This window comes from Fusarium subglutinans, assembly GCF_013396075.1.
Source record: "Fusarium subglutinans strain NRRL 66333 chromosome Unknown NRRL66333_c0000016, whole genome shotgun sequence".
NCBI lineage: Eukaryota > Fungi > Ascomycota > Sordariomycetes > Hypocreales > Nectriaceae > Fusarium > Fusarium subglutinans.
In genome coordinates, this window is record NW_023502079.1 from 506,640 (window position 1) to 530,873 (window position 24,234).

Below are 24,234 nucleotides of genomic sequence, written 5' to 3' on the forward strand. Positions count from 1 at the left end.
CTTCCAATTACTCGTGTTCTGATGTCGTAATTGCGGCTCCGTAAGATGTGTTTCACAAGTGGCGATATGCAGCTGCACAATTGCAGACAGCAGTGGGGGGTTACATGTAAAGGATTACAATCCTTCGAAACACTCAGAATCTAGTTCGAACAATGTTTCCTAAATCGTGCATATACATCATGTTTTGCAAGTTTTAAGAATGTGACTGCATTAATTTTATCCCGAGGGTTGTCACATTTTGGCGACATGCAGCTAAGGAATGTGCTAGAAACGGCCCGCTTCCGAGGCGACGCTAATCTTACACAGTATGTTATACTGGGTAGGAAATGTTCCGATGGAGCTGACTGAACCAGGGGGGGGTTGTCGTATGCGGCACAGGCCAAGACGAAACTACGATACTCGAAAATTCAACGATGGCGATATGTTGACCTCGCTATGATTGACGGTGGTAGATGAATGAAACGTTACATTGTGTCTCGCATAGTCGTTTTGTATATATAGGGATTTTCACAGACACTTCTCAAGCCAGTACAGCAGATTCGAATCAAATCGCGAAATCATTTACAGCTCTTAGCAAACTTCATTACCTCTTCTTCACTCAATTGTTAAGCATGGCTTCTTGGGACAACCGTATCGTCACTAACGAGCACCTGCTCCCTTACGTCAACTCCAACACCGCGCCGCCAGACATCAAGGCTGCTCTGCAAACTCTACCATTCGAAAGGAACATCTTCAAGGTAAGTCAAGCCTCCTCTTACAACTCTTCAACATTATAGGCTAACTGGCCCTCAAGCTCCTCGCCAACAGCAATGTTTTCTTCAAACCATTCATGACTCTCCTGTCCTCCAGCTGGAGCGAGAACCGAAAGATTCTCCCTTCTGAATGGCAAACCACTGTTCTGCGTACAGCAGCCACCCTTGATGCCCCTTACGAGTGGGACGTCAACGAGCCTGTTGCTCGCGTCCTCGGTCTTACTGATGAACAATTCGCGGCCCTTCGCAATACTAAAGAACCATTGCCAGAGAGCCTGTTTACTCCGCGTCAGCGCTTGATCGCTCGTATTGTTGAAGAGCTCAGTCGCCAACCTCGGGTCAGCAAGGATATCATGGATGAGGCTTTGAAGGCTTTCAGTCATGAGGAAATTACTGAGATTTTCTTCCTCAATGGTATTTACGGTTTCTTGGCCCGGTTTATGAATAGTGCTAGGATAGATTTTGATGAGCCTATTCCTGGCTTGTTGGACATTCTAAGCAAGTATAATGCGTCCGCCATTGAGCGAGAGAAGCAGGCGAAGAAGTAGACTTGGGTGACTGGTAGCTGTAGATTCAGATACAATAATTGATAAATTCACATACATTCCTTTTTTTCGTGTTTTCTTATCTTTTCGTATTACACCCAGCTGTACACAGTAGACTCTGCACTGCTCCAGAGCAGCATCATTTAATAGTGAAATCCTGTTGATAATGCTCTTGCCAGCATGTAATTATTTTAGTGCGTTGCCTTGATCTCTGGGGCGCCTTATAAGTTTTGCACTTGATCAGTATAGCGTGGTAGATTTGGCGATTATGAGGGTTCCGATGTCTTCACCAGATACATCGAACCCACAAGCTGGAACGTCCCGTATTACTTGGTGCCTTGTGTGTTATGTATTCACAAATCCAGTACAGTTACTACTTCAACAGACAAGTAATATGTAATTGCGACTCATGTTTTGTTTGTAGGCTTATTGTGCTATACAGTCCTGTTACCGAGTTTTAAAGATTAAGTGCTTAGTGTCTTAATATATCTTGTTTATCTTGCATTATTAAGTACTAACTACATTGTAAGAGGATTACCTTCTAGTAACTGTTTGCCCAACATCGTAGTTCAGTTCTTTGGATAGTGAATTTTCTAGTGCTTATCTTACGGATTAGAAACATTAAGCGGAGTCACAAACACCATTTTAGGAATTGCCCAAGCTCCTCCACGAGAGCTGTTAAAGCTAATGCATCCATGTAGCATAGCACATCTCTTCATGATTTCTATGACACATTTGTATTACTCAAATACTATATCAAATTATCTAAGGAGTTGGGTATCGGCAGGCCTTGATACCTCTTTCGGTGTTGGACAATATGTACACTGCATGACGCAATCTCACTGTATGTGACAACTCGTAAAAGCCTTCACCTTGCATGAAACGGTTACATTACTACCTGATCTTACTACCCACCACTTATATTGAGCCTCGCATCACGCATATGCAGCTAGATCCTACCAAACTGCATAACCTGCTTGACCCTTCCCACCTCGTTAGCAGGACCTGCAGTAACGGCCCCCTTCACACGCCTCTCAAACTCATCCCTGCCTTGAACATCCCGAGGCACCTGAACGATCTCCACAGGTGGCGTACGCAAAATTCCTCGAGAAAGCAGGTCCTGGAACCACAGCAAGAGAGATTCCTGCTCTGCTGCAGTCTGAGCCTTTAGCTGTTCAGACAGACGGAAGTTGCGAAACTTGACCTCTGACCAGAACAGCAAACGCTGAGACAGGCCAATAATTCCACTTGCACCGCCGAGAGACCCGTAGTTGACATATGTTCCACCATGAGACAGGGCATTTGCAAGTCTCTCGCCGGATTCACCAAAGACAGCGTCGATGGCAAGCACGATACGGCCCTTGGCAGCCGCGTCCGCGAGTTCTGCCGAAGCCTGCGTGCCGTGCTTAGCAAGATCATCTTCGGTGATGACGATCTCAACGCCCTGGCTCTGCAGATCAGCCTTGAGAGCATCGAAAGCGCTACCCTCTCGATCACGCACGACGCTGCAGGTACGAACACCCTTGAGACGTGCAAACTGCGCTACGAGCCTCGCGATGGTTCCAGAACCTGCGTTCTGTATGATCCAATCACCAGGCTTCAGATCACGCATGTCCTCGACGAGGAGGTAAGCCGGCAAAAAGGCCATGCGCAATAGAGATGCGCCAAGTAGATCCTTTGTAGGCGACAGGGGAATAACATCCGTCACGCTAAGAATGGCTTGGCTTCTCCAGGTTCCCAACCCATGTCGACGCGGAACAACAAAGTCTCCGAGCCGAATGTGGGTCTGTCCCGGGTTGGTCAGGGGACCCACTGCTTCGACGCAAGCCACGCCGTCATAACCCAGGACGGGCTGATTGTCTAGGGTATGCAGCGGCGTGACTGGGTAGCGACCTGCAAGTACGAGGAGGTCTTGGGGGTTGATTGGGGAGAAGAGGAAAGATACCAGAATCTGATCGATGCCGATGGAATCTGGTGGAATTTGTTCTTGTTTGAGGTAACGAAATCCCACAGAGGCTGGTTTGCCGTCAGAGGATTGAACTTGAGTAATGGCAGCCATTTGGCAAAGAGTTATAGGCGGAAGTTGAAGCAGAACTAGAGTTAAATGGTTGAATTGAACTGAGTATTAATTGTGCTCGCTAGTTTCTTGGTCCAAAGACCCAAATTTATATCCCTGATGTACATCACTTTAGTCCACAACCTTCTGGACCATATCCTCAAGAGTGTCAAGAGATCTCGAGATGCAATTGCGGCAGCTAGTGTTAGCTCAATCAGGCGATTTCCCGTCCCTGTTAGCCACTTCGCGTATGCACCCAATCCCTGGTCAATGGGAACAAATTCCATTTCCAGGCTAAACTCCTTGCGAATACCACACAGTGCGCTGTAACGTTACGGCACGACCCGGCCTGTTTCCTTTACCCTATAGGGCCAGACCGGCAGGGTTCTGAATCCCTTCACTTTGCATGTTTTCTATCGTTTTCTATGCAATTTCTAAGCATCGTTTTATGCGTTCCTGAAACTGGTTGTTAGCTGTGATAATTACGAATTTAATTCTGAAAACCTTTATGCTTCCCCACAGCGTCAGAAATACATAACCCCAGATCACGACCTAGCGTTGAAGCTTTTGTCCCAACTATCAACAATATCTTCTAGCGTTAAAACCTTAAAAACTTTAATCTTGCATAAATCTTAATACCTTTCTTTACTATGTCTTTCTCTCAGGAGAGACAGTCCGGTCACAGCTCGGACGAGTCTCGTTTATCACCATCTCCGGGTCCTGACTCCTCAGGCAACGAAGCCCTCAGGGAACCCCAGGTTGAGAAACCAGCACCAGACCCTTCCCCTCGTAACGTTCATGGTGTCAAGGTATGTACCAAAAGAACCCATTGCGAGTTTGTTGCAAGTCTGCTAAGTCTTAATAGTGGTTCCTCGTTGTCTGCGCCCTTCTCTCCGCCCTGTTCCTCTACGCCCTCGACAACACCGTAGTCGCCAATGTTCAAGCCAAAGTCGTAGAGACGTACCAACGCGTTGATCTTGTCCCCTGGCTTGGTGTCTCCTTCGCCCTCGCATCGGCCGCAACAACACTTCCCTGGTCCAAAGCCTATGGCACATTCTCGGCGAAAAAGCTCTTCATTGGCTCAACTACCGTCTTCATGGGTGCATCTGCCCTCTGCGGTGGTGCTCCCGATATCAACTCCTTCATCGTCGGTCGCGCCATCGCTGGAGCGGGAGGTTGCGGCATGTACATGGGCCTTTTGACACTCTTGTCAGTCACCACTACGAACGCCGAGAGACCAAAGTATCTCAGCCTTACGGGCTTTATTTGGGGTATCGGTACTGTTCTTGGCCCTGTAGTTGGAGGATCGCTGGGCGACAGTAGTGCGACTTGGCGATGGGCCTTTTACCTGAACCTCTTAGTCGGTGTTGTCATTGGACCAATTTACGTCCTTCTCCTCCCTGACTTTAAGCCTCAAGCTGGTGTCCCGTTGACTAGCCGCCTGGCTCAGATCGACTACCTCGGCACGGCTCTATCCATTGGTTCCGTCCTATGCCTCATCATGGCGATGAACTTTGGTGGAGTCCTTTGGAGCTGGGATGCAGGCAGGAGCATTGGTCTGTTTGTGACCGCTGGTGTCTTGCTCATCCTGTTTGTCCTCCAGCAGATCTTCCAGATTGGCACCACGTTTGAGAACAGATTGTTTCCCATGCATTTCTGGAAGAGCCGTACTATGATTTGTCTCTTCTTTACAATGAGTAAGTCATGCATTCTAAAAGTCTCTTGTATTAGTTCACTCAAGCTAACTACCCTTTTAGTGCTGGCAACGTTTGGTAGCTTTATCGGCATTTTCTACCTGCCACTGTACTATCAGTTCACTCGCGGAATCACGGCTGTAGAGACATCGGTCCATCTGTTACCTTTCATCCTCTTCCTCGTCGCCTTCAACTTGTTGAACGGCCAATTCATGGGCCGAACAGGATATTACTATCCTTGGTACATTGTAGGCTCCTTGATGGAGCTCATTGGTGGAGTTTTAATGTGTAAGTAATATCCATTCTCTCTCTCAATACCTGAACTGCAGTACTGACTGTGCACGAGATACCGTCGATGAACATACATCCAATGCCAAGATCTACGGCTACACTATAATCCTCGGTACTGGCGTTGGCTGTTTCTGTCAAGCTGGCTTTGCAGTCGCCCAGATGAAAGTCAAGCCCACCGAGATCCCTTACAGTGTTGGCTTCATGACAGTCGGACAGATGCTCGGTATCGTATTTGGCACTGGCATGTCCGGTGCCCTGTTTGTCAACTATGGTCAGCAAGCTCTCCAACGCGTCTTTCCCCACGTCCCCAAGACTGAGATTGCGGACGCTCTCGCCGGTGTTGGTAGCGGACTCATCGACTCTGCAAAACCTGACGTAAAGGCAGAGGCTATCCACGGCATCACGAGAGCGATCCAACTCGCATACGTACCTATCATCGCGGCCGGGTCTATTTGTCTAATCTGCAGTCTTGCGATGAGGAGGGAGAAGGTGTTCCATTAAGAGGGGTACTTAGGAGTCGGCAGACTATTAGGACTCCTGTCGACTTTTGACCGCGATAGTCTCTAGTGCCGGGCGCAATAGGCAGCTCAAGATCGGGGTTTACCAAAAGCGGGTGTTATTCTGCTAACGGGGTAGAACGGTTGTCTTTAACCCGTCGACTAGCTATGTTAGGAATACGAGACTAGTCTTGAGGGATAGTTACTGTATAGCAAGCATACAGCAGAAGAAGAGTCATATACCGAAGAACAGCATTAATTTAGTATCAAGATCAATACATAATAAACTTAACATTAAAACCTAAAAGCCCACCCACGTTCTGACAGCCAGTACCTGCTGTAAAGCTTTGCTGCCCATTTCCAGACCTCTTGCCACTTTCCCTTAACCTGTTTACTAGCAGAGATCGCTGTAGTAGCAGGACTATAACTATGCTGTAAAATAGGTCCTAGAGTAAGCTCAAGACACTTAGCAAACAAGAGGTACTATACGGTCTGTCTGGCAAATCCTCTCACTAGGATATAGGAGTTAGACTAATTAGCTTACCGAAGAACAACACATGGAGTTGTTAAACCTTCGCTGGATCGGTAGAAACTAACCCGGATCTCTCAGTAGAGACTGCAAAAAGAACAAAGTGCGCTTGCCCCGTACTGGAATCGAACCAGTGATCTTATCATTACTAGTGATACGCTTTACCACTGAGCCAACGGGGCTTGTTTAGCGACTTGAACACGCTTGAAAAAGTTCTCTAGGATTGCACTATATATAGCTTCAATGATTCTAGGTAGCTATCCCACTAAAATAATTAGCTAGTTATACTATATCATTCTTCCCTAAGATATAGAGAACCTTCTCGGCGTATGCCATGGTGATTCTGAGGACATGAGCTTATTCCCACTTCGTTACAACGACCTTCAGGCACCACACTCTAACACAAATGACAAAATCACACCTTGACCACGGGTAGTACGTAGCTCGAGGAGATATGAATCCACTGTATTATCATATTTGTGAAACCCATATAAAGACAGAATCATGTTCGATGGATATCACATCCAAGGCGCCTGTTTATTCTCTGTTTGCTTCTGTTAATAGCTTTAAAGATCGAGCTTTTTAAGTTCTGATCTTTTCCTGATTTAGTAAGGTTTATGCGGGGTGAACGACACTTTGATGTACTGGTAATGAAGCGTACCTATGAGCTCGTACTCTTGGGCTCAATTTTCAGCGCTATTCTTTAGTGCGGCAGGTTAGTTAAAGGAGCCAGTACTTATTTAGTATCCTTCACCCATTCTAGTGCTGGTAATTTCACTTCTGCTAGGATTCATGCAGCTCTTACTTACATGGAAGCACGAATGGCAGATACGACTTCTGTTGAGCCGCTGGAAATACGAGATGATCAAGAAGAGTCCTTGTTCAGATGCGATACATGCAATCGACAGTTTTCACGATATGAGCATCTGAAGCGACACACCCAGACGCATGCTCAAACAAAGACTATCGAATGCACCTACTGCAATAAGAGATTCAGTCGCAAGTGAGTACCATCTCTCATCAGGAACAAGCACCTCATTTGAGCCATGTCGATAAATGACTTACCTCTGATGAATCTCCAGGGACGCGGCACAGCGACATGAACGGCTACATGGACGAGAAACACATGGAGGCGCACAAACCTCAACTGCTTCGTCACTACGGAGAACGTGTACACCTTGTTTCAAATCACGCATCAAGTGCTCAGGAGGAACACCATGCACCTACTGCGCCGTGAGGAACTTTGTATGCTCCTACCTGCCCCGGAAACGAAGGGGACGTCAAATCATGCTCAGTACCTCTGAAGAGCAGGATTCTTCAGGTAGAAGAGCGGCATCAACGGTACAGTCGCCTGGTACCCTAGCTACGCCCGGGACCGCGATCGATTGGCTTGAAACTTCGACGCGCCAACAAGACATGACTGCTATTGTTCAAGTCCAGGCAAATATGGTACAAAGTAATCAAATTACCGCTAACGACGACCAAGGTTCGTCAGTGGATAGCCATCTGAGGCGTGAGCCAGAAGTGCCGACAAATATCGTTGGTATTATTCCAGACACCTATTCATTGCCAACAAACTGGCTTCCATTTGACGATGTCCCACTAGTTAAACAGCACATTGCTGGACAGTCTCAACGAATTGCCCCGCATGGCATCCGAAATCGATGATGGCTCTGCAATTGCTGCACAGAGCCTCGAGACGCAAGCACCATTTTCAATTCTCCCAGAAATGCACGAGCAAAGCATACAGCAAGACCATGTTTCTGCCTTGATTGCTTCGATAGCCTCAAACAACCAAAGAAAAACACTCTCTTCGGACATTAGTAACGATCCTGCGCTCCCCTGCACTAGAGCCACGCATTATTCAGACGGAGCGGGATTCAGAGAAAGCCGAGCAGAGAGATACATGCGTCAACGACGCGCTGCTTATGGCGAAGACCATGGGCCAAGTCCGAGCCAGCAGGTCCATATCTCATGGGTAGCCGACCTAGATGCTAGAGTCGAGGCAGCGAGTAAGCGGTTCGGGGCATCCAGAGACGTTCCAGATGGTATATTCGAGGAACTCATGTCAAGATTGGAATCTCATGCGACCAGCTCCCATAGACTTGCCGACTTTGCCGCACACAAAGACACTCTGCTCGCGAAAGGCACCTTTCAACTATTCATCAGTCTCTACTTCGAGCACTTTCATCCTGTGAACCCCTTTGTTGACAGATCGCATTTGTCTATCCCCCTCTGGGGATGGAGCCTGTGCCTAGCTACCGCAGCAATTGGTCCTAAGTACTTTGGTTCTGAAGAAGTCAATCGCTTTGGAGATTGCTTATGCTGCATCCTGCACGAGGTCATGACAAGAGAAGTATATCAATCGCCACCCCATTATCTGGCAAGAGTACAGCTGATTTTGCATAGCTCGATTTTGTCAATTCCCAGGAGCCGCTGCCTTACATACAAGCCCGGATTCTAGCATCAGTTGGACTGTGTCAAAGTCGTCAGCCGGAGCTACTCAGATGCGGGTACAACGCCTTAGCGATCTCCAAGTCGTCTCGCTGTATCCGAATCGATTGTGATTTCCTGGTCGCGGAGATCAACAATGACAAAATCGTCACCATTGGCATGCATTTTCTCGAATTTAATAGTAGACATTTCTGGGACTTTGGAAATATTGGAAATATCCATATAATTCTGCCTGTTGAAATCTACAAATCATGGAGGGTACTTAACAAGAGAACGCATACTTTCCTTTACTAACAAGGGTCACCTGAGTCATACCCTTCCGGTATCGGCTAGGGCTACAAACACGACTTGGAAAAAGCCATCATTCGGTCAATTGAAGTCTTGCATGGGGTCGGCTTATAAAGAATTCTGAGACCGGGCAGGTGACACATCGCTCAGTTATTCGTCATTACAGGGATAGAAGTGTGACAACACCACCCATGAGAAACTTGAGCCGGATTATCCGAGGTCCTTAAGTGGCATTGAAGGTCTACAGTTATCTGATGTCAGAAAGACCCAGCATAATTGCCTTCATGCTGACAAATCCAGCACCTTTTGCAACGCTACCCAGTCTCTCAAGCGCCATATTTACTCACAGTATAGCCTCATACCCTTCCTATTCGCAAGCCATCCATACAGGAGTTATCCACACCAATACTGACAGCTGGATTCCCGCTTAAATATACCATCATCTCATCTTGATTTGATTCAATACTACCCATAACCCTGGCTACCTTGTCGCTGAGAAGCCCCTGTACTCGTCATCGCGACGGCTCTGGTCTGCGCATTGGTCTTGTCCACGGCCGCTGGAACTCAACACTTGTTCACCCGCTCATTACAGGGGCCAAGAAGAAGCTCCTTACTGGTGGTTTCAAGGGGTCTGATACTATTATTCAATCTTGCCCAGGCGCCTGAGAGCTTCCGATTGCCACTAGCGGTAATACTCTTCCATACCTCACTCAGTTCCACTGCGTTGCTGGCATGCCATGGAACTTTAGCCACCTTTTCCCCTCCTAGGTTCAGAACAAACCCGCCACTGACCTCTCCTCACCGCCAGTTCCTTCTTCTTTCTTTGATGCCATTGATGTGGTATTGAAACTCTACACGCGGAACACCTTTACGAATTCGATTTTAAGGGCTTGATGCATGTGCAGCTTGATACTAGTATACTTGTTATCCTTGACCTCCTCACTGTTCTAACACCGGACGAAGCCAAAGCCCGGGCTGGTATTGATGGCAATGGCTACAACCATGGCGAGGATTGGGGTTTAGCTGCCTTCGAGATGGCTAATGACTTGTCAAGCCTCTTCAAGGCAAATTAAAGAGCATTCCTAAAGAGTTTCATTTACAAAAACCTACAGGTTGCTCAGAGGTACTCGCACGGTCACCACCATCACTTTCAATTATCCTTCATCATATTTCACATTTCGCAAAGCATATTAGTATTCCGGGCATAACCTGACGAGATAGAATGAGTAACATACCTTCCAAGACTGATGTATAGAAAATTAGATTGAATCTAACCTATTACCATGTGTATTCTAGGATTGTGGTCCTTTGCTTTACATCTCCCTGTATGCTAGCACATAATCAGGTCCATGACCTCGACCAGGGTCCATTTACAGGGGTGCGGTCCCAAAAGTGGGCTTAGCCTGCAGTTAAGCGCCAGTTTGCGCGAGGTCAGCCTAAGCCCCGTGGCTTTGACAGTGATGCGAGTGGTCCCCACAGGCCCTTGGCCACTAAAATTGATTCTTCTTTTGTCGCCGGGCTGTACTCCGTTTGGCTTTAGCCCTTATATGCGGCTTATATTTAGAAAACAGCATTTTTGGATGAGTATTGATAACTTTCTGACTTTCGCGACCACTAACCGCCAGCCTGATTCAACATACCCCAGCCGAATCTGCAGCCACTATCGAGAACATGAGGTGAGCTGGGTAGTTTTAAGATTTAAAAAGGTAGAAGTGGCCACCACTGTTCCTATTACACAAGCTCAGACCCCTTGGTTCTCATTTGAATTTTCGTCGACAAACTCTGATTCTCTCCCTCGCCGGCACCATGGCTGAATGGAAATTCGAAGTCATCCACAACATCACCAGCGATAGGAAGCTGCTTGGCACCATCATCCCGCCAGAATGGCAGATGTGGGACGAGGCCTATTTCAAACGGGTATCTGATACGCTCGCGGACCCGACACACACAGCAAAGCTTATGGCAGAGGGCTGCAACAATGGAGATTTTGGAGACCTCAACTGCACCAAAACATGCGACAGCGCCGAGTATATGTTCAGATCTCCGCAGAATCTCTGGAACTGCATGACCCTTTCGACTGTGGCCATGAAGGTGATTCCAGAGCCAACCAACGACACGGTCAACGAGAGCAGTGAGAAGGATATGAATGACTTGTTCCACTTTGGTTCCCTGCGCGACTTTGATAAACTTTTCGCCTTCAGAAAGGTTCGTGAGTGTCTGTGGCAGTCCTGCTCTGACTCCAAATACGGGAAATGTACAGAGGATCTTTTCGGCTACCAATGTAGCCCTATACACCAATTTAGTATCGGTAACTTTGGCACGGTTCTCTCAGAACGCTATTGTAGCGTTGCAGACCCTGGGTTCGACTTTGATCTGGTTGGACAGGGAGTGAGTACCAATGTGCACGCCACTATCTCCATGTTCTGACAGTAACTGGGCAGGTACTCATATCGTACATCATGCAGTACGTTCTAGTTTTGTTCTTTTGTCTTTCTTTCGCATTGACGCGTAAGTGGACGAAGAAGCACATTTGGGGACGCGCTGGGAGGCTCATGAACCAAGGTAGTTCATTCCCCTCTGCTACCAGACAAAATACCTTTCCGCCAGTGAAGTGGTTCATTCAGCTCTACCGACAGTTCCCCAGCGCCATAACATCGACCCTGATAGACCTTCAGGAGACGCAGACTCTCTTTGCAGCAACCATTTCTGTAGCCACTATTGTGGCGTTCCATTGCTACACGGGCTTAGCCAACGTTGCTTCCATATCCTCCTACGTCCTCAACAACGAGATCGCTCACGGCGTGATTATCATCGGCATGAGCCCTCTCCTTTTGTTACAGCTCGCTCTTCACGCGTCTGGACACACATCGATATACACTCTTGGCTTTGTATTCCTCAACTGGCTTTTCATCGTCATCAAGTCTGCACTTCAGAAGGGGGGTGCTGCTGGATTCGAGAAAACCCTCCAAAGGCAGTCATCAATGTCAGTATGCGGCGACAATCCTGGGGCCATGTCGTACTGTATGAACTACAACATAACAACGGGCTTCACTCACATCAAGTCTAGTCTGATATTCGTGCATGTACTGACATTCTTGCTTCTCGTGGACTGGACGCTAGCCACGCTATATGGTTTCTATAAGAAGGACTGGTCCCCAAACAGGAGCTCTTTTGTGCGAAATCTAATCAAGACGAGGGCCTTGGCAGTTCTGACGGCATTCTTGGCAATCGTGCCCATGGCCTTCGGGCTCGCTGACCTAGTCCGATTTTACATGGGGTTGCACGATCGGTATACCCCTGAGGGCGGACTGCCTTGGTCATTTGGACAGGTTACAGCAGTGGCAGTCTGGTTCCCGGTGGTCTTCAAGTTCTTACACTATTGTGAGTCCTGGCTAATCGATCCTTCCCTGCGCGTATGCTGTTACTGACGTATCTTGTATAGGCGCAGTGGAAGATGGTGTCCAGGCCCGCATCGACAAGGACGAATATGTCGTATCACGCCGCGAAACCGCCATTTTAGAGGTAAAGACTTCTGAAGAATCCAGGCTGGATAAAACTCCCTTGATCGGGGCTGCTGTTCCGGTTAGCATGGTTGGGGCGGAGCCGATCGAGATGCGAGCCTCGCTGGATGCTTCGGTGGAGGACTTGCTCATGAGACCACATGCAGGTTGGAATCCAGACATAAAGACACCATGAGCCGACTTTGTCTAGATTTTCCGGGCTTGAAATGTGTTTGGGTTCCGTTTCTGGGTTTGTTGGCATTGACGCATCAAGGAAGACGCTACTGTAGCTAACCAGATCCATGTCAATTTCCGCACTCTATTCTTTGTGCCCCTGAGGCATGTCCTTAAGTTCCATCCATGACTGTTTTTGGATCTCTAGACCCACTACATGTTTCATTTCCCCGATATACTCCACGAGCCACTGCTCCGTCGCCAGAAGCTGCTTGTCTGGAGCTACGAGAGATAGTGCAGGGTACCATGTCGATCGGCCCTTCACCAGTTGGACCATTTCTTTCACATATCTCATTCCTCCTTAATATACTTTACTATAATTTAGTATACTTTATCGTAATTACCTACTATAGCTTTTCTTTTATCCCAGCGTACTATTTAAAAATATCTTATAATATAACATGTGAGTATTAGTGAGTTCTGGAGAATCCTTGTTCAGCCTAGGAGTTATACAGCATGTTTACAGCCCCCAAAGAACAAGGATGTAAATATGTTATTCCGAAAAATAGAGTTTGACTGTCCTTTTCTACCGAATGTGCCGAGCGAAAAGCAGCAATGCCACGTTGTTTGATTTCACCTTGATTACCACGTTACTAAACTTATATAACAGTTTATGCTACAGGCGGCTACAAACTTGAGAACATCCATTGGACTATTTGCGATACGATGCTTTCCTCCATGCTCCTTCTTTCAGCTTTGATTGCCGCAACGCAAGCTATCGACGTTGATGTTGCGGTCGTAGGCGGCGGCGGATCTGGTGGTTATGCTGCTGTCCAGCTCCGAGAGAACTACGGCAAGAAGATTGTAGTCATTGAAAAACAAAAGCAGTTGGTACGTAAATTGTGTCACCTCTTGATGGCAGAACGACTGAGATATTGCAGGGTGGCCATGCGCAGTCATGGTACGATCCAGTCACTGGAAAGGCATATAACTATGGCGTTGATGCGTTTACGAACATCACCGTCTCAATTGACTTCTTCAGACAGCTCAAAGTGCCCATCGGACCACTCCAGTCTGTACCAGCAGAGAACTTATACGTCGACTTGGAAGATGGGAAAACAGTCGACTATACGCCTCCGACCACGAAAGAGGCCGCTGATGCCATGGGAAATTATCGTGAACAGTGGCTTAAATACGCAGATATCTTGCTGCCTACCAGCAAGCATTTTCCACGAGGAGACAAGGTTCCGTCAGATCTTCTACTGTCTTGGTACGAGTTTGCACGCAAGTACAAAGCAGAGGCTGCTAGCCCGAGTATCTGGGAAACTGTCGTCGTCGATCTCAACACTGCACTGATGATTGACGTTTGGAAGGCATGGAATCCTAGTGTAGGGTCTTTTCAGCCAGCATCAGGTGACAACACGGAGATCTGGCAGAAGGCTGCTAAGCTTCTGGGAAAGGATGTCTTCTACGAGAGCGAGGTGGTCTCTGCTAAGCGAACCAAGAGCGGAGTGAAGCTTGAGGTCAGAGATAAAGACGGGCATATCACCAAGATCAACGCCAAGCGACTTTTGATTACTATCGGGCCAGAGACCATAAACCCAAAGGACTTTGACCTGAGTAGCGAAGAAGTAGAGGTCTTCCATTCCGCTGCTGGCAACCGCTATTTCACTGGCATAGTATCTCACCCTTCCCTTCCCGCAGCTGGAATCACCAATGTTATTCCAGCTACCATTAACGCAAACTATCTCGCCTATCCAACCGTCCCTTTCCAAGCCTACTTCCAGTATAAAGGAAACTCTTCCACCGGCCCCATCCACCGCGCTCTAGCTGTCGTCCCGAGAGAGACTTCAATTGGGGATGTCAAAGACCTTATCCGGAAATCAGTTCAGAATCTCATTGATGCGGGAACAATTCCGGCTGGAAATTCTAGCGATCTCGATTTTAGAACTTTCTCAGATCATGGGCTCTTGTATAGGCGCTGGTCTGCAGATCAGCTGCGCGGTGGTATCTTTGCTAAGGCAAATGCTCTTCAGGGTCAGCGATCGACTTGGTACACTGGGGCTTTCTGGATGAACAATGATTGCGTCATGTTGTGGAACACTACTAATGCTATCCTGCAGGATATGGTGAAGGATTCTTAGATTAGACTCTTGTTTATCCAATGTCTTGAGGAGTCGAGGCATCTTGACTATCTTCTTTTCACTTCTTGACAGCGACAAGTATACCGACCAAAATCCGCTGCCTGTCATACATAGTTCGAATATCAGCTTAGTGTAGCTACTTTCGCAGCTCAGACCATTCATGTAGTGGAGAAACTGACCCAACCACTTCTTATAGCTCGTTAGAGGTACACACTACTCGTTGCCACTGTTTTGACCCCAAACCCAGTGCAAATTAGTCCCCACCTCGATTCCGTCCTCAGTTTCCTCGGTGAGCGTTTCTACCAGTGACTTTATCCCGCTCTCAGTCAGCCCCAAGGTTTCGTCCTGATCCAACAGCTGAATGCCATGGAGACTCTGTGCCATGTACTCCAAAGCCACCCTGGTAATGGTTGGTGTAAGATCAGGTCTTCCCAGTGTCACGAAGACCTTTTCGTCGACTTGCTCCAGACCAGCCGCCTGGAATTGAGTCGGCAAGAGGACAGGACACCTTGCGCGTGTCAATTAACATCCCACGAAAACACACCAGGAGATAAGGGTTTTGGGCACTTACTTGGGATCACGTCCAAACTTGACGGCCGCTGTGGACTCGATCCTCTTCCACTCATGAAGGGCAGCAGAATATGGGTTGCTGGCATATCCGTAGGCTCCGATCTCGGACCAGAACAGATACCCATTCGGTTTGAGAAGTGTCTTGAGATTCTTCACAGCTTGTAGCCACTCGTCCTTCTTCAGCGCTGCATAGAGTAACTTTACGTGTAATAAATCATATGTACCTAAATACTCTTTCGGAAATGGCTCCAGCACATTTCCATATTGTAATTTGACATTCGCCGGCAAAGATACGGGATCGTGAAACTTCCTGGTATCAATGTCGAAGCCATCTAGCTGTGCTTCTTTGACGACTCTAGGTGCGAGGTCCTTTAGGAAGATTCCGGTGCCGGTATTTGCGTCTGCAATTTTGGGCGCAGAGAGTGAGTTCAGGTGCTGCCAGATGACGCGAGGAAGGTCATCGCGTGTGACAGCTTTGAAGATGTCATGTTGAAAGTCAAGACGCTGCTGTTCCTTGTCCGCGTCGCCATGATCAAGGGTGTAGATCGAGGGCATTTTGTATTAACGAAGTGACGATGATTGATAGTTAAAGATTATGTCTTGAGTGACAATGACAGGCGAGGTAACGATTCATGGGGGATTCAAAGATGCTTTTCGTTATATACTTGTTCAAGGACTTGGTAACACAGGATTACTTACACGTGATGATAATAAGCGTTGATTATTGTCCGTGGCACTACCGGCATCTTCGGAATCCGAACCACAAACTAGTGGAGGGATGCTAGCCTCCGCTTACAGGGATCAGGCTAAGAGATGAAGTAACAAATTAGAGTATTAGACCATGAGCCAAATTGAGTGATATTCGACTAGAATAGTGTTTCTCCGTAAGAAAGAATCCCCAGAGAAAGGATCCATTATTTCGCCAACTATACCCAAGAGGAGGCATGAATTCAACGGCCGGGCTTACTAAGCGTATTGCCAAGAATGTACGAAGGCTTCTTTGCTGATTTTAAGTTATCATGCACAAGTCTCAACTGCGAATAACGCATCTGCCGGGAATGGACACCACGGTCACATACCTGTAGCCCGCATTGCTGATAAGCGGGGATCCATGTCCTTGTCTTTCCCCCCCTCTTTGCAACGTGCCATCTCACTTGCGTCGGCATATTACTAACTAGGTTGTAATTTTGTCCAATGAGTAGTGTTGTTATTTGCTACCGCCACGTAATCTGGGATACACCACCCTGCCCAATCTGATTAACTTCAGATTGGAATGATTCCATGATCACGGTGTGCTCCCAGATGATTCAAGATTCGAAGGCGTCCATCGCTTGCTTCATGGCCAAATTGTCATCGAGACCCCCAGATTGGCCAACTTCCAGATTGCATGAAGCAGCCCAAGGTTAGTCGTCTTCTCTGTTGTCGTTTCCACCTCTGGGCTAATGTCGAGCTGGATGCCGACAAAGGTTATTGTCTTGTTCGGGTCCCTATTACGGAATACTAAGAGCTGAAGGCTGTTAATATTATATTCTTTTGTACTTAGCTCTCTTATTATCCATCTTCTTTTTATTTAGTAAGCTGTAGTATTTTTCTTACTTAGATAGATTATATTACTTTTAGCTACACTTAGGTTTATACTTAATTAGGTTTATCTAGATTTATCTATATATCCTTAATGCTTAGCTATAAAATATAATAAAACATAGTATTACTATATTTAATAGTATAATATATAATTTTATTATACCTATTTAATGTTACAGGTACTATTATAAACTTTAGATAATTTCTCCCCTTATGATACAGTATAGCAAAAACTAGGACTTTATATAAGAATGAGTTTAATTTATACTCCTTCTAGTCTATTCAATCCACTCTGGAATGGTTTAAAATAACTTTTACAATTCATCCTTGCCATGTCATCACTCATAATTTAGCAACACTGTCATATCTTCTCCTTCAGCTTCGCCTGCATAGCACCTCTCATAGCCTCTACAGGAGCTTCTTTTCCAGTCCACAACTCAAACTGGGCATATGCCTGCTCCTCCAGTACATCAACGCCCCTGTACACTTTCCAACCAGAATATCGCTCAGCAACTGTCATCATTCCTGTCACTTGCGGTCTGTACGCCATCTCTACCAGCACTCCATCTCCAGCTACTGAGAACAAGGCACTGGGAATCTTCTCAGCCCCCAGGTCATCGGCTGGCACGCAGGCCACTATCACCCTGATCCGGGCATCCTTGGCATCAGCAGCTTCGTCCAATGTCGCAAATGACCGGGTCTTGATGTCGGAAAACCTCGATGCTAGATCCTCGGCTTTGCTCAGAGTCCTGTTGACGACGATGAGCTCCCCAAAGCCTAGAGTCTGGACAGCGTAGCATGCCGCTCTAGCGGCGCCTCCAGCACCCAGCACTAGAGCTGACGATGAAGCAAAGTCTCGAGATCCAGACTTCTCAACACATCTCTTGATGCCAAGCCAGTCGGTGTTATCGCCATAAAGCACTCTTCTCCCGTTGACCTCTTTGACAACAACGGTATTGATTGCCCCAATGCTCTCTCCTCTTGGAGAGACTGAGTCCAAGACCTTGCCGATCTGCAGCTTGTGCGGAAACGTGACAGATGCACCGCCAAAGTTAGGTCGATGAATTATGCTCTCGACTGACTCATCAACATTCTCGCTTTCGTGAATCTGGTAGTGATGCGGGAGGTTGAGAGCCTTGAACCCGGCGTTGTGGAGTGTTGGTGATAGGGAGTGCGAGATGTTATGACCAAAGATGTAGAATTGCTTCTGATCATCTCTTTGAGCACCCCGCGTCACAGTGTCAGAGGAATGAGTCATTGTATTTCTTATAAAGGTGGCGAGGCTAGTGAGACGTTGTTGTGATGGACTGCTATCGTCGGCAACCATATTGAAGGGATGAGGGAGTATCAAGGAGAGATGAATGATGTTGAGAGCACTGATCCATCTAAAAACAGAACAGAACATTAAATCACCTGTCTTCTTCCACAAACAAGAAATGGAGCACCTATTGTTGCGGTAGACCGGTCACCAAGGGAGTGGGAAAGAACTTTGCCGGCTGGAGCAACATCCACTTCTAGGTGACTTTAGTGCATTCTTCCTTGTCAAATAGGTTAGCAGTTCTTTCAGAGGCACAGTGATACTGAAAGGCCTATTTCTGGCCACACTTCAGGGCTGATTCTCTAGGTTGTAGTCATAGCGCATGATCCGTACGAGTCGTTGACGTTTCGCGGACATGGCTGGCAACAGAATCTATCAACAGGATGCTGAACAATCCAACATGATCTCTCCTTCGGATTAGAATCCCATGTCGAAGAGGTGTTCAAGATTATTAGGGGCATCATCAAGCATTCCAAGATGCTGCATGAACTCTGGTGGGTTGGCCAGCCTGTCTTCTCGTTAGTTGCGAAGTCGGTCCATACTCTCTGTAAACTTACCAATCAATTGAGTCCAACGTGGCGAGACTATCAAAAAGGCCATCGTCTTCAATATTTGAGACCAAATCTGGGTCTATTGGGAATGAGATTCCGCCTGCAGGGTGTGCATCTGTTTCATTGTGCTGCAGTGAATTGCCCACCTTATTCGACCGCAGTGTTGATGGAGTGGACGGAAGATCGAACTGGGATGGTACTGGTTCCTTGCCGACTGCAAGGTACATTGGGAGAAGCGAATGATTGACGTTGCCGGCAGATATCAACTGTGAATCGTTCGAGGCATCGTCCTGGGACGTTCCTCCCAACGACTCTTGTAAGGTATCCAAACATTTCGCAACGGCTTCTTTGGCGCAATGGAGATCGTCGCCGATATTACTAGCAGTATAATGCCCTTCTTGGTGACGCAGAGACCTCTTAACTGATTCCATGCAAGCCTTGACGACAGGAGAGATAGCACAACGACCTATGCTCCGAACGCGTTTCTCCGTGAGGCTAGCTAAGTATGAGACATTCCCCCAATAGCCACTTGGGCGTTCGAGGATAGGAAGGTTGGAGATCAAAGACTCCGCTGCTGCTAGTTCAAATACCGCTATTGAAGCTGTCCAGAGACTGAGAGCTTGGGGCGATAAGTTGGTAGCGTCCAAGTTGCCCATAGTGCTCAAGTTCTCTTTGCATAAACTCATGAGTTCGCCAAAGTTTCGAGCTGCCGGCAAGTCTTTCTTGTGGTGGATCAGACCGTTCAATGATAGAATGGTCTGGAGTGATCTGTTAAAAGTACTTATCACATGCCCTGGAACATGTGAGTTTGTGTTCTCCTGGTCTTGCTGAGATTGGGGTTCAACGAGGATCTTGAGGTTCCAAGGCTCCCATTCCTCGTTCCCATCAGCTAACAAGCCGCCTTGAAGCAATACATTGGAGGATGTGAGATATGGAAGAGTATCGAGACGTGCTGCAACCATGGTCTCTAGTATTGTGCAGCCCATAATGGTCCGTTTTACGCCATCCTGGCTTGAAGGATTAGTCATGTTGCCTTGAGAAAGTAACCCAAGGGATATCGCTGTATATATAGCCCGGCCTATTGTAGTCCATGCTAAAGGCCAGCGCTTCTGATCCATCTCAAAGAGGCATATAATGAGCAGAGCTCGAACGTGGCCGAGATCAAAGGCAGTTGGGTTCGCGAACAAACTTGTCTCGAGTAGACTTTGTGGCGACTTGAAGTCATGTATATCATCGGGTTTCCTGCTGGAGTTACTTGATAAGGTAGTCGACTGGTATGAGGCGTATGTAAGCACAGCATGAAGAAAGGCTAGTTCTTCAGCTGATAGTGAACTAATAGATGTCTTCGATGGTTCGTTGGATAGTGTATACGCAGCACGCAAGAGTTCGTGCTTTTGCGATATTGGAAACCAACAATGCGTCGTCTCGAAATAGAGGTCAAGGAGATATGACCAGTTCTTCGGAAGGTCGGGGATAGGTGATGGTGTGGATTTAAGAGGCCGTGGGGCGGGTTCTGGTTCGCGACCGACGGTGGTATGAAACAATTCTCCTGCTTGTGGTCGAAGGGGCAAATCATTGGGAATAGGTAGAGGAGAATAGTCAAAGCTTGGTAGGTCTAATTGTGCTGTACTGGTATCCATCGGTGTCATATGACCCCCTGTCCCATTCTTTGTTGCTACCAAAAGCGTAAGAGCCTCAACCACCTTTGTGTCGAAAACCTGGCTCGATTCGGTACCTTCTTCATCAAACTCACTCTCAGCAGAGAGAAGACTTCCCATTTTCTTAGACACGGAGGACTTGTGCCATGTTTCGAGTAGGAGATCGACAGTGACATTTGTGTCATGTAGACCTGAGGCAGGACAGAAGGACGATTCTTGAATGACCCCCTCGAGAAGTGCACATATCCACTCTTCACTCCCCTGGATGGACGTGAATATCAATCCCAGCAATGTTTCGATACCTCTCACGTAGCCTGGTCGCAAACCCCGTTTCTTTGAGGGTCCATAGCTGCATGTCCGGTTGTTATCGATGCATGACTTGCACGACGGTCGTTGGCCACCACATCGGTCTTTTCGTCTCCTACACTCGTTGCATGCTCGCGTAATTCGATGCCGATGACGCCCGCTGGGCCCCTTTTCTAAAGTTTCCGTATCGGTCCTCGCCCGTTTTGAAGCTCGTGGACTGGGTTCTGGCTGACCTCTGCTTCTTGTTTCCGGTGAAGCCGTCGACATTGTGGGCCATCTAGCTGAGATTATCTTATCGTCTGGACATTGTTTCGTTCCTCTCAACTGCCGATGGTTGACGGCAGCCAGATTTCATCGACACTCGAATTCATCAGACTCACTCATCGTAAACATCTTGCTTGATCCTTTCCTGATTCAGTAAGCGCTGTGTGGGGTGTCTGGGGTCTGGCTGGAGCGGCAGAAGTTTCTACCGCCCATCTTCGATTGGCTAGGAATATGCCGCGGCCACTGACCTACCCTGGGCAGTATCAAGGGTCGGCTATACGATTAAACACGCTCGAGGTAAAGGCATGGTTGGGCCGCTCAGAGAACAGCATCATGGCTACTTGTATACCCATGACTCTGGCGACTGGAAACCACACACCTTGGATTTAGGCCTGATGCTTCGACGGGCCTAATCATTCCCTTCATACAGAGGACCATCGTCAGCTCTAGCAAAAGACTGGCTAAATCATGGCAGCTTCACCTACGACGACGCCTTCGGGGCCTTCGAGGGTGCCAACTCCCCAAACGCCGTACACAAGGACATGTACCCCCGATCACTCTCAAACTAGAAACAACTATGCACCAAACGCCTCTATCGCACTAGTTGGTATGCGAGGCAGTGGCATGTCAACCCTAGCGGTCATGGCTTCAAGCGCCTTAGGCTTCCGCATTCTGGATGCAGATCAGTATTTTTACAGAGCCACGGGTCTTTCCAGAGCAGTTTACAAGGCCACCAATGGTATCGCACAATATCGACAAGAAGAGTTGAGACTAATGAGATCTATGCTCTTCGACAACCCGACCGGTGCAGTTATTGTGTGCGGTCCTGGTGTTGTCGAAGGTACTGGAAAGGAATGGCTTGCAGAGTATGCCAAGGACCATCTCATTATTTACATCTTGCGTGATGCAGAAGAGATACAACGGCATCTGAGAGTATTTGACGTGGAAACTATTCGGGATCTCACACGTCGTGCAGCCCCAGCTTACAGGAAACTGTCAAGTTTTGAGTTCTACAACATCTCAGATATGTCGCTTTGCAAACTTGATACTGCAACCTCAAGTGGAGATATATCCCCCAGGGCTCTTGCACTGAAGAAGGTTGAAGAAGACTTTCTGCAGTTGATATACAACATCACACGGCGAGACGACTGCTATAGCAAGTATGAAGCGAAGAACAGTCTCTCATCTATACCACTCGAGACCAGAAAGTTCACCTATTCCTTGTCTCTGCCGCTATCGACACTAAGCACGCTTGTTACCGAGTTTCGCGGACTGGACACTGAAGCAGATGCCCTTGAACTTACAATACCTACTTCAAGCCTTTGCAATGAGGTTGGCGCCGACGAAACAGCGACAGATCAAATCAGCAGACAGTTTTCCGTCGTTAGGAGGAATGTCCGGCTTCCAATCATATATCACATCGACATATACGGGAGCGAACAGAGCATCTCTGAAGACGAGTATTTTGAGCTTCTGCGTCATGGGCTTCGCCTTGCTCCAGAGTACCTCTGCGTCGATCTCAAATGCGATATAGCCAAGATCCAGAATCTCATTGCTTCCAAAGGCCAAACAAAGATCTTCGCACACTATGTCGTTTCTGATCCAGCAGAATGTGGTTGGAACTTGCCAAAGCAATGGGCCATGATCGAACGAGCTCAAAGTCTCGGATGTGACATCATCCGCATCTGTCAAGAGGCAAGGTCCGTGGAAGACAACTTCGCCGCCCAGCACTTTATCCATCGAGTCAAATCGTCGCCAGATCACACCATCCCATTAATAGCATACAACACTGGCCGTCTTGGACGCATGTCATGCTATCTCAACCCCATCCTCAGCCCAGTCACACATCCACTGGTCCGAAGATTGGCCCCGGACTGCCCATCGAATGCTCTGCTTACAGTGCAAGAAGCACAGAAAGCAGTCTTTTCCTCCTTCCTACTCGACGGTCAGTATTTCGGCATCTACGGGAATTGCACGTTGAAGAGTTTATCACCAGCGATGCATAATGCGGCTTTTAAGCTTCTGGGCATGCCGCATCAATACAACATCTTTCTTCACGAGTCAATGGACCAGCTTTTTGAACTTGTTAAAGACAACACCTTCGGAGGTGCGAGTATAACTTCACCTTTCAAGACGGCTATAATACCCAAGCTGGACTTCTTGAGTGAAGAGGCAAGGGCCATTGGAGCTGTCAACACCCTTTTATGTCTGAAGGAGTCTACCATGGACTCTTTACTTGACAGAAATACAGCTGGGCCAACGGTAGCTCTTTTTGGCGAGAATACTGATTGGATCGGCATTCATACTTGCGTTCAACGAAATCTATCTCCTATCAACGCTGTCAGAAGACGGACGACAGGGCTTATTATTGGCGCTGGAGGCATGGCGCGCGCTGCTGCGTATGCCCTTATTCGCCTCGGCGTGAAGAATATTCTGATTCATAACCGAACTCGCACGAGGGCAGAAGAGCTCATCAAGCAATTTGATAGGCAGTATAAACACGAAAGTGAGAAGCCTTCTATGGATGGAGTTGACACACAGAGCGGAAGCCTTGATCAACCTTCGTTTAGAGTCATCGGTTCAAAAGAGGACGCATGGCCTGAGGATCTAAGCCTACCAACAATTGTCATTTCATGCGTGGCAACGCGAGAGATTGACGGGCAGTGCTCAGCAGACACAAGTCTGCCGGATCATTGGCTTTCAAGTCCAACTGGCGGCGTCGCAATTGAGGTAAGCTTTGACACCCAGAATAACATGATGTAATTTGGAATTAAGCTAACATGTGGTTATAGCTTTCTTACACACCGCTAGAGACTCCCCTCCTGAAGCAAATAAAGTCGCTATCAGAGAAGGGATGGATACCCGTTGATGGTCTGCAGGTCCTACCGGAGCAGGGAATGATGCAGTTTGAGTTGTTTACTACCAGGCGAGCACCATCTAATCTCATGCGAGAAGAAGTGTTTAGAGCATATAAGGAGCGCATGGAAAGAGCAGCGGATACATAGGTACCTAAAGAAAGTAATCAATGACATTTAGCGAGACCATACTACTAATGTTAT

General features: G+C 47.5%; 8 protein-coding genes across 8 annotated transcripts; 4 read left to right on the plus strand and 4 right to left on the minus strand.

Moving 5' to 3' along the window:
* Positions 1-246: 246 nt before the first annotated feature.
* FSUBG_1990 (uncharacterized protein) lies at positions 247-1,300 on the plus strand (the record flags this gene model as incomplete). Its single annotated transcript, XM_036679715.1, has 4 exons — positions 247-305; positions 354-448; positions 568-737; positions 794-1,300. The coding sequence occupies 4 exons, from the start codon at positions 247-249 to the stop codon at positions 1,298-1,300; spliced, it is 831 nt and encodes a 276-aa protein (XP_036542633.1).
* Positions 1,301-2,246: 946 nt separating this feature from the next.
* Positions 2,247-3,356, minus strand: FSUBG_1991 (2 4-dienoyl reductase precursor; the record flags this gene model as incomplete). Its single annotated transcript, XM_036679716.1, has 1 exon — positions 2,247-3,356. One exon carries the CDS (start codon positions 3,354-3,356, stop codon positions 2,247-2,249), a length of 1,110 nt encoding a protein of 369 aa, XP_036542634.1.
* A 647-nt stretch (positions 3,357-4,003) lies between these two features.
* On the plus strand, positions 4,004-5,839 carry FSUBG_1992 (major facilitator superfamily transporter; the record flags this gene model as incomplete). The annotated part of the gene is made up of 4 exons (XM_036679717.1): positions 4,004-4,162; positions 4,219-5,050; positions 5,111-5,335; positions 5,394-5,839. The coding sequence occupies 4 exons, from the start codon at positions 4,004-4,006 to the stop codon at positions 5,837-5,839; spliced, it is 1,662 nt and encodes a 553-aa protein (XP_036542635.1).
* A 5,073-nt stretch (positions 5,840-10,912) lies between these two features.
* Positions 10,913-14,924, plus strand: FSUBG_1993 (uncharacterized protein; the record flags this gene model as incomplete). Its single annotated transcript, XM_036679718.1, has 7 exons — positions 10,913-11,315; positions 11,367-11,494; positions 11,548-11,614; positions 11,714-12,487; positions 12,549-12,773; positions 13,451-13,671; positions 13,722-14,924. The coding sequence occupies 7 exons, from the start codon at positions 10,913-10,915 to the stop codon at positions 14,922-14,924; spliced, it is 3,021 nt and encodes a 1,006-aa protein (XP_036542636.1).
* A 213-nt stretch (positions 14,925-15,137) lies between these two features.
* On the minus strand, positions 15,138-16,049 carry FSUBG_1994 (methyltransferase domain protein; the record flags this gene model as incomplete). Its single annotated transcript, XM_036679719.1, has 3 exons — positions 15,138-15,432; positions 15,496-15,679; positions 15,719-16,049. The coding sequence occupies 3 exons, from the start codon at positions 16,047-16,049 to the stop codon at positions 15,138-15,140; spliced, it is 810 nt and encodes a 269-aa protein (XP_036542637.1).
* A 1,390-nt stretch (positions 16,050-17,439) lies between these two features.
* Positions 17,440-18,405, minus strand: FSUBG_1995 (shikimate-5-dehydrogenase; the record flags this gene model as incomplete). The annotated part of the gene is made up of 1 exon (XM_036679720.1): positions 17,440-18,405. One exon carries the CDS (start codon positions 18,403-18,405, stop codon positions 17,440-17,442), a length of 966 nt encoding a protein of 321 aa, XP_036542638.1.
* A 408-nt stretch (positions 18,406-18,813) lies between these two features.
* On the minus strand, positions 18,814-21,178 carry FSUBG_1996 (quinic acid utilization activator; the record flags this gene model as incomplete). Its single annotated transcript, XM_036679721.1, has 3 exons — positions 18,814-18,904; positions 18,954-20,796; positions 21,145-21,178. 3 exons carry the CDS (start codon positions 21,176-21,178, stop codon positions 18,814-18,816), a joined length of 1,968 nt encoding a protein of 655 aa, XP_036542639.1.
* Positions 21,179-21,643: 465 nt separating this feature from the next.
* FSUBG_1997 (quinate repressor) lies at positions 21,644-24,180 on the plus strand (the record flags this gene model as incomplete). The annotated part of the gene is made up of 2 exons (XM_036679722.1): positions 21,644-23,905; positions 23,968-24,180. 2 exons carry the CDS (start codon positions 21,644-21,646, stop codon positions 24,178-24,180), a joined length of 2,475 nt encoding a protein of 824 aa, XP_036542640.1.
* Between the last annotated feature and the right edge of the window lie 54 nt (positions 24,181-24,234).